This window comes from Hippoglossus hippoglossus, chromosome 5 (assembly GCF_009819705.1).
Source record: "Hippoglossus hippoglossus isolate fHipHip1 chromosome 5, fHipHip1.pri, whole genome shotgun sequence".
NCBI classification, from domain to species: domain Eukaryota; kingdom Metazoa; phylum Chordata; class Actinopteri; order Pleuronectiformes; family Pleuronectidae; genus Hippoglossus; species Hippoglossus hippoglossus.
In genome coordinates this window covers 11,971,774-11,985,499 of record NC_047155.1, presented here as the reverse complement: position 1 = coordinate 11,985,499, position 13,726 = coordinate 11,971,774, and the positions used below count along the sequence as shown (strand labels likewise).

Sequence of the window (13,726 nt, the reverse complement as noted above, 5' to 3'; positions counted from 1 at the left end):
TCTGCAAGTGTGACAATGTCTTTTTCTATCATACTTTTAAATTATGATGTATTGTTTTATCTGCTTTCTTTTAAAAATGCATTTTTATAAAAAAGTCTTATAACTTTTCTTTGATTTAAAGGGATAGTTCACCAGAAAAATGAAAATTCACTCATCATCTAGTCACCACTATGCGGATGGAGGGGTGGGTGAAGTGTTTGAGTACCACAAGACACTTTTTGAGTTTCAGGGGTAAACAGCGTTGCAACCACATTCAATACAATTGAATTTAACGGTGACCACATCTTTAAACGTATAAAAACAGAAAAAAACGAAACAGAAAAAGCCTCCTGCTCCTGTGGTGTCATCCAAGTGTCCGTAAGCTCCGACATTCAAATTCGAAACTTTCTCATTTACACCGTGTTTTTATCCTAAATGCCCGCTGTTATCCTCCTCTGGAAACACGTTCGCCCTCAGATCGGGTGGTAATATTCCTATTTTATTTTCTTTCTTTAACATTGTGAGAAATAATGCAGAGATATTTATGTAGAATTCAAGCACGTGTAGAGTATCTATGAACAGGTGAAATGTGGTGTGGATCTGAATGATGATCTGGATTTTGTGAATCAAAACAAATATTTTCGCGGGGGGGGGGGGGTCTTTATTCAGTTCCTGCACATTAACAAATATTCTTTCAACTTTATCACATAATTTTGCCTGTGTTTAATGTTAGCAGTTTGCAGAAAACTTCTGTGTACATGGTATATGTATCTGATCTCAATACATCATTATGCAGATTAACCAGTCCGGCTCGGCAGAGGGATTCGCTCTCTGAGTTCCCTTCTAGTTTATGATATAGGAACAAACATTACAGTGTTCAAAACAAAAAGGAAAAGCTAAAGTCTGTAACAGGGGATGAACTTTCCAAACAGTAAAAGAAAGAAGTTTCCTTATTTATAATGTATTAGAATCCAAAACTCAATGTCCACATGCAGATCTGTTTTCCACACATCTTTGGTTTAAAGAGTAACATCTTGCACTTTCCATCTGTCTATACATTAGCGAGCAACAGTTTCTCTTTCAGCCGTCGATGTTCAGATCCATCTGGATCTTCTCTGTGGCCTCGACCATGAGCTGACACGCTTTCTTGTGTTTAGGCCAGTGCTTCACCTGACATTCTCTGCAAAGCACAAACAAAACAAAGAGATAAACAAGATTTCACATTTTAGTTAAACCTGAAGGAAAATATCATACATTTAGAATAAGATATTTTTTTTAAAGCAAAAATATTTATTTAAGAAATGGAGAAGTACAGATAATATGTCTGATAAGCATGGATCAGATAATGTTTTTATCAGCATTTGTTTGTCTGTTATTCATCATCCTTACAGAAAAACTACTCAATGGATTATCACAGAACCTGGAGAAAGGATGAGGTACAAGTCAGAGAATAACCCATAACATTTTGCTGTGGATCCAGATCAGGGGGCGGATCCACGATTTATTTTTTCACTTTCTTTAATGTTGCAAGATTTTGACATTTTCACCAATTTACCAGGGAATACTACATTGATCTAGATACAAATAAAATCAGGCATATTTAGGGAACTGATATCTATAATTTTGTTCAATTTCACAAGTCCTCATGGAATTTAAGAGTTGGGCCTTGGCTGAGGTACAAGCTCCTCTGAGAGTTATAGTGTGATGTCTGATGCAAACACAAATCACCTACATACATTAATGGCAGTAAACCAAGCATTGTCCTCCATCGCTCCTGAGACATTTTCAAACATGATGGGACATGAAATGTTAATGTCCCAACCCTGGGAATGCAGGGGGGCATCTAGAAGAGTCTATCAGATTCCCAAACCGACTTAATGGACTGCTTCCAACTATTATTGTGAAATCCATGTCACAGAACAGAACCTGACTGTCTGTGTCTCAAAGTGTTAGCATCGGAGACTACTTTCACCAGCTTGTACTGTACATATGACTCCTTAAGTCATGAGCACCAAACTGTGTGTTTAACTCTTAACTACAATGGTCTGGTCCAGTCTAACTGCTGGACTCCCATCGATACAGGACGTACCTGTTACAGTACCATTCCCCCTGACAGCGAGAGCATCTCTTTGCTGCCTCTTTCCCACAGCATCCACACTTTGGCTTCTCAGGCAGTAAACTCTCCATCACATCCAAGTTGTACGTCTGGGCCAACCTGGTCAAAAAAAACCACACAACTATTATCTCAATCCCGATGCAATATGAACGGAGTCTGGTGAGTTAGATCTTGTGTTTTCAGTATTACCTCTCTGCATGTAGTCTCAGGTCATTTTCAGATGGGTTGAATGTTTCTTTCACTTGATACTTTGCTATTGCCTTCCACTTCCCAGAGTTCTCACTCACAATGTGGTTCCAAATTTCTGGGATCTACGCAAACAGGAACATTGAAAGTAAATTCCCAGGGACCCAGTTTGACATAAGGATATGTGTGTGTCTGAGAGTGTACCTGCTCCAAAACAAGCTCTTTTTTTGGAGGGCCTGGATCTGTGACTGCGAGATGAGCCAGGAAACGCTGCAGCTCCACCAAGTTCGGCAGCTGATCAACCAGCACCTCTGTCAAGAAACCTCGGAGCTGTGGCACAAGAATGATAAACAAAACAATACAGTGACAAGCGCAACAATAAAAACCTCATGAGAATGATCTACTATGAGTGAGGACGACTCCATCGTAAGAAGAAATGTGATCACAGGAGGAGGCACGAGGCCCTCTGGTTGTATAAGTAATGTGACAGGAAGAGGATGAGAAACATATAATAGGAGGAAACATCTTGGTCAAAACAACCTTTGGAAACTGAATCTGTGAGGAGATCAGATATGATGTTGCAGGAAAGTGATCTGGCACAAACACACTTCCTCAGGTTCTGTGTACAGCTAATATCCAGTAGGAAAGAAACGTTACCTTCAGCATCTGATTCTTGTTGAATCTGTTGAAGTCGTATTTTCTTTGGCAATCTTCCTTTAGCAGCAGATTGTGAAGGGAAATCCAGACCTGGCCGTCAAGTTTTGTCATCTTTAAATGGTCGTCCACAGGAATCTTCTGCCACTTGCTGTTTATGTACCTCTCCACCTCACCTAGAGCAGCAGGCAGAGGCAAAAACACCCACACATTTTTAGTAGATGTAAAAAAACATAAAGACATATTTGACATGTAAGAGGTGCGGCGTACCTTCTCTGCAGCGACTCCAAGGGCAGCAGTCGATCAGCTGAACCAGAACACAAGGCAGGTTATGGGTGCACAGCATGCGATTGATGACACTGATACTGTACAAGAAAAGAAAAAGGATCGGTAGGTGAATCAAGTAGCACACTGACAGATTCGTGGTAACTGATTACTCATTTTCGTTTCAAGCAAAAGTGCTGAATATTCTCTGGTGCCAGATTCTCAGATTTGAAAATATGCTTTATATTTTCATTAATTGTTATTTAAATACCTTTGGGTTTTACACTGTTTGTCAAACAAAATAAGAAATGTAAGATGTAAAATTGGGACAGGGTCCACATTTTTTGGGATACATCTTTCCTCCCATTTTTAACAGTGGATGTCGGATAAATCAATAATTAAAACTAGGATACCTCCGCCAAGGCCCAACAGTCCCTTTAAATCCAACCAAGCTGCACACCCATAGATATTAGTCCTCAAAATATGAGAGATTTTTTTTCTCATTAAGATCCATGAATGAATCTCTTGAAAATTCGTGAAAATGTGAAATCTTGCAATTCTTAAGAAAGTGGGATCTGCAAATTTCAAGGGTTCTTTCTTGGCCCGTGTCCGATCCTTCTACTGTTCAGAAGTTTTGGAGTAAACCTGCTGACAAACAAACAAACCAACTGACAGGGGAGGAAACATAACCTCCTTGGTGGAGGTAATGACTGGTAGATCTCAGAATCTATAAAATAAGTCGAGTTAAGGGATCACTACACATCTGATCCATAAACTTTTTATCCCTTAACCTTATTGACGACTCGGACATGATCATACCTGTTGGTGTGATCTGTGACGTAGCGCAGCACAGAAACAGCCTTCAGCGAGATCTCAAACTCCAGTGCAACGCTTTGAATCTGCAACTCCTTCAACGGGGAAAAAAAGAAAGCTCATTCTCATCAATGTAAGCGAAAGAAAGACTCGTGTAATGTGTGTTGAACATAAAGAGAACCATCCTTTACCTCTAGAGAGGATACATCTGTTTTATCTGTCAGGTTGTATTGAGCTGTAGTTTTCTCCCTGATTGCCTTGCTGGCCAGCAGGGTGAGTTTGCGGTGGCAATAATCCACCAAATCAAGAACAGCGTCATCCGCTGCCTCACATGAATCCTACACAGAACACACAAGCCTTTTAAGTCACAAGTAACATGAGTCGTCACTCCCTTGCTGGGATGATTTTGAGAATTTGCAACAGATTCATATCACTCACGAGTTTGCGTAGGTCTACATACTGACCTTGTGGAACATGATCGTTTCCAGAAGGTTAATGATTGTAGCTTCATGGTGGATCTAACACGGTGACATGAAAGAACAGATTAAATCAGTTGTGAGAGCTGCGAGCTGATCGTAATTTTACAGCTTGAATAATTTTACACTCACCACCATGTAAAGATGAAATGTGCTCTTAGGATTGAAGTCCTGCAGCTGACATAAGATAGGGAACACCTTCTGCTTCCACACTTCCACGAGGATCATCTCATGGACCAGGAGAGGTATCTACAAAGGGGGAGGAAAAGAAAATTAAAAATGTGTTAATGCGTACACTTACAGCTCTGTAAGACTTAGAACCTCTATCACTGTAAGAAATGTTTTATTACAGTGTGTTAGAGCTTTTCTTAAAGGGATAGTTCACCGCCATTAGAGGGGTGTGTGAAGTGATTGAGTCAACAAAACACTTTCGGAGTTTCAGGGGTAAACAGCATTGCAGCCAAATCCAATACAATTGTAAAGTAAATGGGACCCCTTCTTCAGACTTAAAAAAACAACAGAAAAAACACATAACATGCCTCCATACTGCTCATGTGGTGTAACCCAAGTGTCTGCACGCCCCGGCGTTCATATTCGACTTGAAACGGCATCATTTACGCCATGTTTTAAGCCTAAATGTCCTCTGACATTGTGTGTACGTGAACCGCGTTCACGTACACACGCACACAAGCTCTCGCTCAAAGGCACTTGCAGGGGACGTGTTAGCATCGCTACTTCCGGTAGTGGACACCACAGGAGCAGTGTGGAGGCACGTTATGTTTTTTTCTGTTATTTAGAAGAAGGGGTCACCTTGGCTGCAACACTGTTTACCCCGGAGACTCCAAAAGTGTTTTGTGGACTCAAACACCCACCCCTCCATTGGCACAGTTTTGAGTAGATAATGAGTGAATTTTCATTTTTTGGTGAACTATCTCTTTAATGCCAACAACATTAAAAAATCATGTGAATACAGTGGTGCAGTGGTTAGCACTGTCACCACACAGCGTCTTGTTTTGAATCCCAGTATGGCCGGGGCGGGGGGGGGGGCTTTGTGTGTGGAGTTTGCATGTTCCCCTTGTGTCTGTGTGGGTTTTCTCCAGGTACCCTAGCTTCCTCCCACAGTCTCAAGACCACAGCCTCCCTCAAGACATGTCGATTGGGGTTAGGTTAACTGGAGACTCTACACGTTAGTTAAGATTGGCTCGAGTGCCCCTGCAACCCTAAAAAGAATAAGCAGTACACAGAGGTGGCAGATACCTTCCCATACGACACCAGCAGCTCCTTGATGAACTCATCCTGCATGGCGGAGGCGTTCAGGATCGCTTGTATGTTAAGTTTCTCGATGTACTCGTGCTGTCTGAACCACCTGTCAACACACAGAGTAAAACACAATTCAATAATTTGAGATCCTTAAAATAAGTTCAAATGCTCAACAAAATACTCAGCAGCTTCTGTAGTGAGAGGGTTTAACGTCTTTTCTATGTTTTAAATCACTGTAAACTGAAGAACTGGGTATTGAACTGCTGGTTGGACCAAACATGACATGCAAAGAAATGTAATGGACCCTTTCACTGTTTCCTGACACGTTTTTCATTTATCTAAATATCTGTTAGCTCTCCTTACCTTCCTACACACAGCTAGTTAACAGTGGGTAACTGACCTAGTAAAGTAACGTTAACTAGCTTGCTAGCAGCAGGGTTAGCATGTTGTGTTACCTTGCAGAGCCCACGTCCTTGATGGAGAAAGTTTCCAGACTCTGAACGAACCCCTCCGCCTCGGCAGGAACAATCACAGACTCCATGTCGTTAAGAGAAACTACTGGAAACTGAAATTAAAAGTTAACAAACAAGTTGTTGATATGTTAAGGCGGCTGCCTTTGATATCACACTGTTGAAAGGAAGCTGCCTTTGTTGCTACACTGTTAAACTGGTGTTAGCGTCTCCTGTGGTTGTCATGGTGACGGTGAACCGAGCACACACTGAGCGGACATTCCCTTTTCCGCCAGAGGGGGGCGGTGCAGCTTCAAGTAAAACAGCTCAGCCTGAGAATCAAGTGTCGAGGAATTACTCATATCTACCTCATGTCGACTAACAAGTGAGTTTGTAAGATCAGCGTGGGATCAGCCAAGTTTGTTTTTCTTATTCTATAATTGTTATATACAAATGAATACTACACTATACGGTATTTAGCATAACACTTAAATACAATGCATTTACTATATTATTTATTAGACTTCCTCAGTCAGTTTACTCTGCTGACATTGTCTGATCTTTGCACCCTTGTTACCTTGACTTTTGTTTGCTTATATTTTATTGAAGAACTTTATTTTGCACTTCTTTTGATTATATTTTATCATATAGTTGCTTATCTTATATATGTGTATATTGTCCTTTATATATATATATGTATAACAGGTACAATTTGATTTGAGGATAACCCACTTTGAATAATATACAAGGTATATGTTATTTACTAATTAGATCATCTAATCATGTATTGTAGTTCAAAGAAGCATAGTATAAATAATTCTAGTGCCTCAAAATTGTACTTAAATGCAGTACTTTAGTAAATTGACTTACCCCCACCACTGCTTTGACTTGAGTAAAAGTGGTAATAGGATAATGTTAAATATAATCTACTGTATTGCGAGTAAACGTTGTTTTTCACAGTATCTTGTTGCATGTATGTTGTCCTTAGATGGATTTTGCCTCAGTGTCTTCTTCCTACTAGTGATCACAGACTACCTCCACAGTGTTGAGATCACAGCTCTGATCAGATCATCTGTTACAGGACTCTATGTTCCTCTTGAAGATGGCTCCTTTTTTTGAACTTTGGCCGAACGTCCGGGATCACGTTGTGCTGTAAATTTTGGACCAATCAGAGACACCACCCTGATGCTACAGTGTGATAGATGAGAATCTAAACATGTAAAACATTTGGACAGGGCCATAAATAACCAGATAAACTGGGCTAATAACTCAGTGATATAAAACAACCCCAATGTAAAATTTTCTTTTATTAGTCACATATTATTTTTTCTACAATATTAATAAATACCACCTTTATCTTTGACCTAGATGTTGAAGTTACAAAATAACACTTCACTTTTCTCAGTTATTCCAGGAAAACTCTTCATCTCACTGAAGGCATCTTTGGTGGAGGCACCTCTGTATCTTTAAGTCAGACGGCTGAATGCAGCACCGAGCAGTTTTTTTGTTTTCAGTTCATTTCACTTCACTTCCAGCACACCACGATGTTGGGGTCATTTTCCAAACGCTCGTCCAGCTCCTGGTAACTGATCCCTGTAAAACCATGACACCAGTCGAGTTATTAGACTGCGAGCAAACTTCAGAAAAGGGGTTTTCTTATCAATCAGAGGGCGATTTAAAACCTGCCTGTTTTGCAACAGATCTCATCATAACTATGAACACCGGTGAAGAGTCGAGGCGGCCGGCTCCTCTCGTCCCGGATCACCTTCACCGGATATTTCTGCAGCCGACGAATCAGAGACTTCATCAGTCCGAACTGAATCAGCCTCCTGAAAGTCAACATGACATGACACACCAATGTCACTCTGACCTAATCTTTCATGAGCCATAAAGTATTTTCCGGAACTGTTAAGCTGAGCGACACTGACCTCTCATCCACCCTTTGAAGCTGCTGCGAGTAGCGAGAACAAAGGTCTCGAACTGTGGTGCCTGGACTCAGACCACAATACAGCTGGAACACGTCTCTCAGACTGGCTCGCTTTTGACCTGAATGATGTAAAAAAATGCGATGAACATTACCAAATAAAAGAAAAACACACTTAAGTTCAGCAATCAGACTTATTTACCCTGCTTGGTCACATAGTTGAGGCACTCCTCCTGAATGGACTTGTCGTCTATGAGGCTCTGGACTTTGGGGGTGGTGCAGTACACATTGGAGTACTGGTGGGAATAAAGAGGCACAAGTTACAGTCACCAAACAAAACAGACGTCAGTTACAGGAAAGAGACACATTTAAAAAAATGACATTTTGAGAACACAAATGAAATGTTTTGTGAAACAAACTCTTGCATTCTTAGATTAACTTCCTTATATTTTTCGATAGACAGTTACTTTTCCTGATCCCAAGCCAAATGTAGGCATCCGGTGGTGAATATAACAGTTACATAGAAAAGCAGCAGACAGGAACACATGAAGGGAACTTGAGGTTAGAACGGGAATAGTTAAAAAAAAAAAAGAAAAAGGAGAAGTAGCTTAAAGAGAAGCAAGAAAACACTAAAAACAGGAATAAAGAAAATAAGGTAGAAAATGTGGAGGGATAAGTCCTAATATCTGGAGAAAGAATTCTTAGTAGTTCAAGATATTAACATGCATTCTTTTTAAATATGTGAGAACAGACTGTTAGCTGTTACTAGTCCACAGATTTAACAATTAAGACTTGTGTTTTGTTGGTTGCAGTGGAATAAATCCAGTGTGTGTGTCACTGTGTGAGTTTGGTTTTGTACCTGGTATATCGACACCAGAGTCACGACACCGTAATACCTGTGAAGGAAAAGGAGACTTTGAGTATCTTTCTTTGCAAAAGTAAGTATCATCACACTGAGGTACAACACACACCAGCTGTACCGTGTCCTAATGAATCATCTGAAGCCAGGTAATGTGATTTGAGTGATCATCTCGGAAATGATGACCCACATCAGCACTGGAGAACAACACAGTGGCTCATTCTGATGTGTTGACGGGGATCAACCCACAATGACGTTCACAGTGACCCCACTGATTTCCTGGATTAAGGTACTTTATATTGAACATAATGAACGAGGGTGTTCTGACACACATCAAACACCTCTGGTGTGTGTGTTGCCCTTTGTGCACAGAAATATACTCACATGAGATTCTGCACCGCAATACGAACAAGATTCAGCTCCACATCCGCTTCAGCTGAAATCTTCTGGATGTGTCTGAATCCATCAATATAAGGCAGAATCTGCAGGTGGCATCACACAGTCCAGCGTTACTGGTTTCTACCGAACCTCATGACCGGACCTATATTCATTACTATGTACCTCTTCATTATTACAGCAATAAAGACAATATTGTACCTATTATTGTACCCATTGTATCTATTTAAAAATGGCTAGATATCAGGCACACTACCTGTTGAGTTGTGAGATCCCACTGAGATTTGATAAAATGCTCTTTACAGTTGGTAAAAACTGGGACATCGTACTCCTGGACAATCGGGGGGTCCTTCCGCAGCTGGATTAGTTTAAGGTGGATGGTATTTGACTTGTCTGAAACAAAGAGACTAGATTTTTGGAAATTGTCACAACTTTTGTTGCCACCATTTTCCAATCATAAACCATAAAGATTAGCTCTCGCGTTGAATTCAAAGTAAACAATAAATAAAAAGCACTGGTGACATGACACTGGTATTAACATCCATCAAAGGTGATCTGATCACAAGTGGACGGCTCTACAAGTTTATCAGTTCACACCTGGCATTAGAAAGTGTCTCCACATCGGATCGCACTTCCCCGTTTTACATGCTAATGCACACGTAGGAAGCTTTTTGTCAATGTGTGAGCATGAAAGAGAGAGAGAGTGGGGCGAGGAGAAGCTGAATGAATCAATGCCATAGTCTTCAATGTTCAACTTCTGGTGGTGGCCACAAAAAAAATAAATGTACGAGGAAAAATTGTAAAAGAAAATTCTGTTAATTATGAAACTGTAGCAGGTCAGATGACGTCAGAGTATATGGTCCTTCAATGTTCTTATAGTACAGTATACTCTGGGAAGATAAATAAATAACATAGTGTGAATACTGTGTTTATACATCTTATAAAACAAATGGTAGGATTAAATTGAAATGATAAACTATAAACTGCGTGTTTTTGTCCACCGTGTGTTTTGCCTTCACACAGCTGTTTACATTATGGTGCTGCTGTATCTTGGTGCTTTCTTAATTTGTCTCTTTAGCAAATATTGTCACTAAATGTCCCATCAGCTTTCCATGGAAACGTTCAGTGCTGCTGCCACAATGTCTTGAAAATGTGTTGCAAGAAAATTAACAACTGAACGAAATGTTTTCTACAAACACTGACTCAATAGGCTTTTACACTTAAATCACAATATCAGGGCTGTTTTATGTCCAAAGCAAATGTAACGTGCATTTAATCACTCTAAGCATTCACGTGGGTTCAGACGGTTGTTGCCACCAATAAAACGTGTGCACTGTAAAGACTGTGATAATACCGATGGGTAAGGTACAGGCTCCTGTGGCATTGAGTTCCTCCATCAAGGTCGACATGATGGGTAAAAGTTTCTGCTTGCTCTCCTCGTTGGAAATGAAGCTGCTCTCCAGCTGCAACACGAGAAGGCAGAAAGATTAACATTAACTTCTGAGAATAACACAGATATTAAAGCAGACAAATGTGAAAGGTGCGAAACTGCATCGCTACCTCCAGAGTCGTGAGGTATCCAGACAGCTTCTTCACTATCGGCTCCAGGGCACACGTGTTGGTTTGGGCATCACAGACGAGGCCGAGGTTAAACAGGAGGGCGTTTCTGCTGTACTTCTTGTGTTCGATACACACAGGACATCCGATTAACTTCTTTCCCATGGCGGTGCTAAAATACATGTAAAGGGCACGGAGGATAGATTGATACAAAAAAACAAGCAACATACCTTTCACGTATATATGAAAACACAACCAATGAATTGTGACAAGGAGACAGAGGAGGAGCGTTACATCACTTACACTGTTATTAATTTGTTTTGCAGTTCTGGCTTGGTGATGATGTAAACCTGAACTGTGTCAAAGAGCTCCCGTGAAATGTATTCCTCTGGAACCTGTCAGGTGAGAACACAGGAGACGCTGCATCACAATATGCATCCAGTAGGGCAGACTGGGAAGATCATCTACTGTACCGAGGTCGATACAACAACACGTACACGGATTAAATACATGTTTACCATTAATAGCATTAACGATTCCATTCCGATTAAATATAAAGGCTGCAACAAATAATTATTTTACAATTGATTAATCTGTTTGCGATGAATTGATTTGTTGTTTGGTCAATAAAATGTGACACAAGTGTTCCCACAGCCCAAGGGGACTTAAATCTACTTGACAAATAACTAAAATCGATGAATCAGTTATCAAACTACTGGCTGACTACTGTTCCACTAACTAATCAAGTTATCATTACAGCTCTACTTCCTGAAACATCAAAGGACTAAGATGCAGCTCTGAAATCAGTCTTCACACTAAAAGGAATCAATAAAGTCACATTTGTCGTGATGAATATTGTCAACAATTTTCTCGACTGTATCGTCCAGACCTGTCTTGACTTTAAAATATTGACACACTTACCTGATATGTGATCTTCGGTCCCAGAGTGGGATGAAACTCACTGAAGAATATACACTCTATTCTCGAGCTCATGCCTGTCACAGACCTGTCAGCCCCTCACGAGAAGATGATGCTGTCCACTGTGTGTCTCCTCTGTTTATCCCCTGTATGTCTCCTCTGCTGTCTGTCCCCTGTATGTCTCCTCTGCTGTTTGTCCCCTGTATGTCTCCTCTGCTGTTTGTCCCCTGTATGTCTCCTCTGCTGTCTGTCCCCTGTAAGTGTCTCCCCTGTTTATCTCCTCTGTCTGTCTCCCCTGTTTATCTCCTCTGCTGTCTGTCCCCTGTTTATCTCCTCTGTCTGTCTCCTCTGTCTGTCTCCCCTGTTTATCTCCTCTGCTGTTTGTCTCCTCAGTTGTTTGTCTCCCCTGTATGTCTCCTCTGTCTGTCTTCCCTGTTTTCTCCTCTGTTCCCTTCTGTTGTTATTTAGCAGTCATAGCTAGCTGCTAGCTGTTAGCTTCCGGAGCTGCTGATCTCCAGTGAAACACGTGCTTCTAGAGTCTGAACACTGCGCGGACACGTGTGTTGTCAGTCGGTCACTTACTAGAAGACCTGAAGACCTGAAGACCTGATCTCAGACCGTTTGAGAGACTTTTTAAATTCAGTCTTTGAACGCGACAAAAACAGCAGCACTGACGCGTTCAGGGAGCCCCGGAAATCACCCGCGCAAAAAAACGGAAGCCGTGAAAGACAGAAGTCAACCAGCGCAGCAGATCTTTTTCAAATCACTTTCCATTGAATTGGCTCAAACCATTTTTACGTGGTACCTCAGCACTGTAGAAAATAATTGTTAGAAACAACCCCTTTCTATTTTCAGTCTATGGTTTTACAATTGGCCGTTCGCAGGATTTGCGTGAACTAAACGGTCTTAACATGAGAAATCAAACATTTCAGTACTGATGGAAATTACAAAAACACTCCGTCACTTAAAGTAGCCTTAAAAATAAAATGTTCCCTAAATGTTCCCTTTGTGACTATTATGTTATCATTAGATTATATAAGCCTATATAAGATTACTACTCATGCACATCACACACCCAGAGCCCAAAGTGACACCTGCACTCGGCCAACGAACACTGCAAACCTCAAACTGATTGTTCATAGTTTGAATTATTAAAAACTGAATTAAAAGCAGTAAATCCCCAGCTGGACACATGCAAAAATTATAATTGTTTACATTAAAGATGATCTGAACGATTAACGTTGCCTTTTGTCAATGGATTTATTTCTCTGCTTATACTGCTGGGGTAATCTAAGAAGTCTGTATATAATCTAAACGCCACACATATTCAATAAGCTCTTCATGTGGTTTTTCAATCAAAAGCCTTTATTTGTAAAGCGCAGACACCAGTCAAGCAACAGTTAAGCAACAGTTAAGCTGCAATTATTAATTTACCAAACAAATATTTTGATAATACACATTTTACTAATGTGTTAAGTAAATAAAAAACTTCCCAGATCATAATAGTACACTAATAGTTTTGGGCTTTTATTCCTGTTGATCAGAAAAACCAAGACATTCAAAGGCTAGATAGATAGATAGATAGATAGATAGATAGATAGATAGATAGATAGATAGATAGATAGATAGATAGATAGAAGGATAGAAGGATAGAAGGATAGATAGAAGGATAGATAGATAGATAGAAGGATAGAAGGATAGATAGAAGGATAGATAGATAGATAAAAGGATCGAAGGATAGATAGATAGATAGATAGATAGATAGATAGATAGATAGATAGATAGATAGATAGATAGATAGATAGATAGATAGATAGATAAAAGGATCGAAGGATAGATAGATAGATAGATAGATAGATAGATAGATAGATAGAT

At 40.2% G+C, this 13,726-nt stretch overlaps 2 protein-coding genes across 3 annotated transcripts; both read right to left on the bottom strand.

Moving 5' to 3' along the window:
- Window positions 1-625: 625 nt before the first annotated feature.
- zmynd10 (zinc finger, MYND-type containing 10) lies at window positions 626-6,395 on the bottom strand. Of its 2 annotated transcripts, XM_034586532.1 has the most exons (12): window positions 6,204-6,395; window positions 5,746-5,854; window positions 4,621-4,737; window positions 4,477-4,530; window positions 4,204-4,350; window positions 4,019-4,107; window positions 3,206-3,300; window positions 2,939-3,111; window positions 2,486-2,611; window positions 2,285-2,406; window positions 2,069-2,194; window positions 626-1,159 (listed from the first exon to the last, which is right to left on the bottom strand). In XM_034586532.1, exons 1-12 carry the CDS (start codon window positions 6,287-6,289, stop codon window positions 1,060-1,062), a joined length of 1,344 nt encoding a protein of 447 aa, XP_034442423.1. In that variant the 5' UTR covers window positions 6,290-6,395; the 3' UTR covers window positions 626-1,059. The 2 variants fall into 2 exon arrangements, with proteins under 2 accessions (XP_034442423.1, XP_034442424.1); XM_034586533.1 differs by lacking the exon at window positions 4,477-4,530.
- A 1,081-nt stretch (window positions 6,396-7,476) lies between these two features.
- Window positions 7,477-12,543, bottom strand: nprl2 (NPR2 like, GATOR1 complex subunit). Its single transcript, XM_034586452.1, has 12 exons — window positions 12,284-12,543; window positions 11,855-12,028; window positions 11,237-11,328; window positions 10,937-11,105; window positions 10,731-10,839; window positions 9,633-9,769; window positions 9,365-9,462; window positions 8,981-9,017; window positions 8,324-8,417; window positions 8,126-8,243; window positions 7,884-8,026; window positions 7,477-7,790 (listed from the first exon to the last, which is right to left on the bottom strand). The coding sequence occupies exons 2-12, from the start codon at window positions 11,924-11,926 to the stop codon at window positions 7,723-7,725; spliced, it is 1,137 nt and encodes a 378-aa protein (XP_034442343.1). The 5' UTR covers window positions 11,927-12,028; window positions 12,284-12,543; the 3' UTR covers window positions 7,477-7,722.
- Window positions 12,544-13,726: the final 1,183 nt, after the last annotated feature.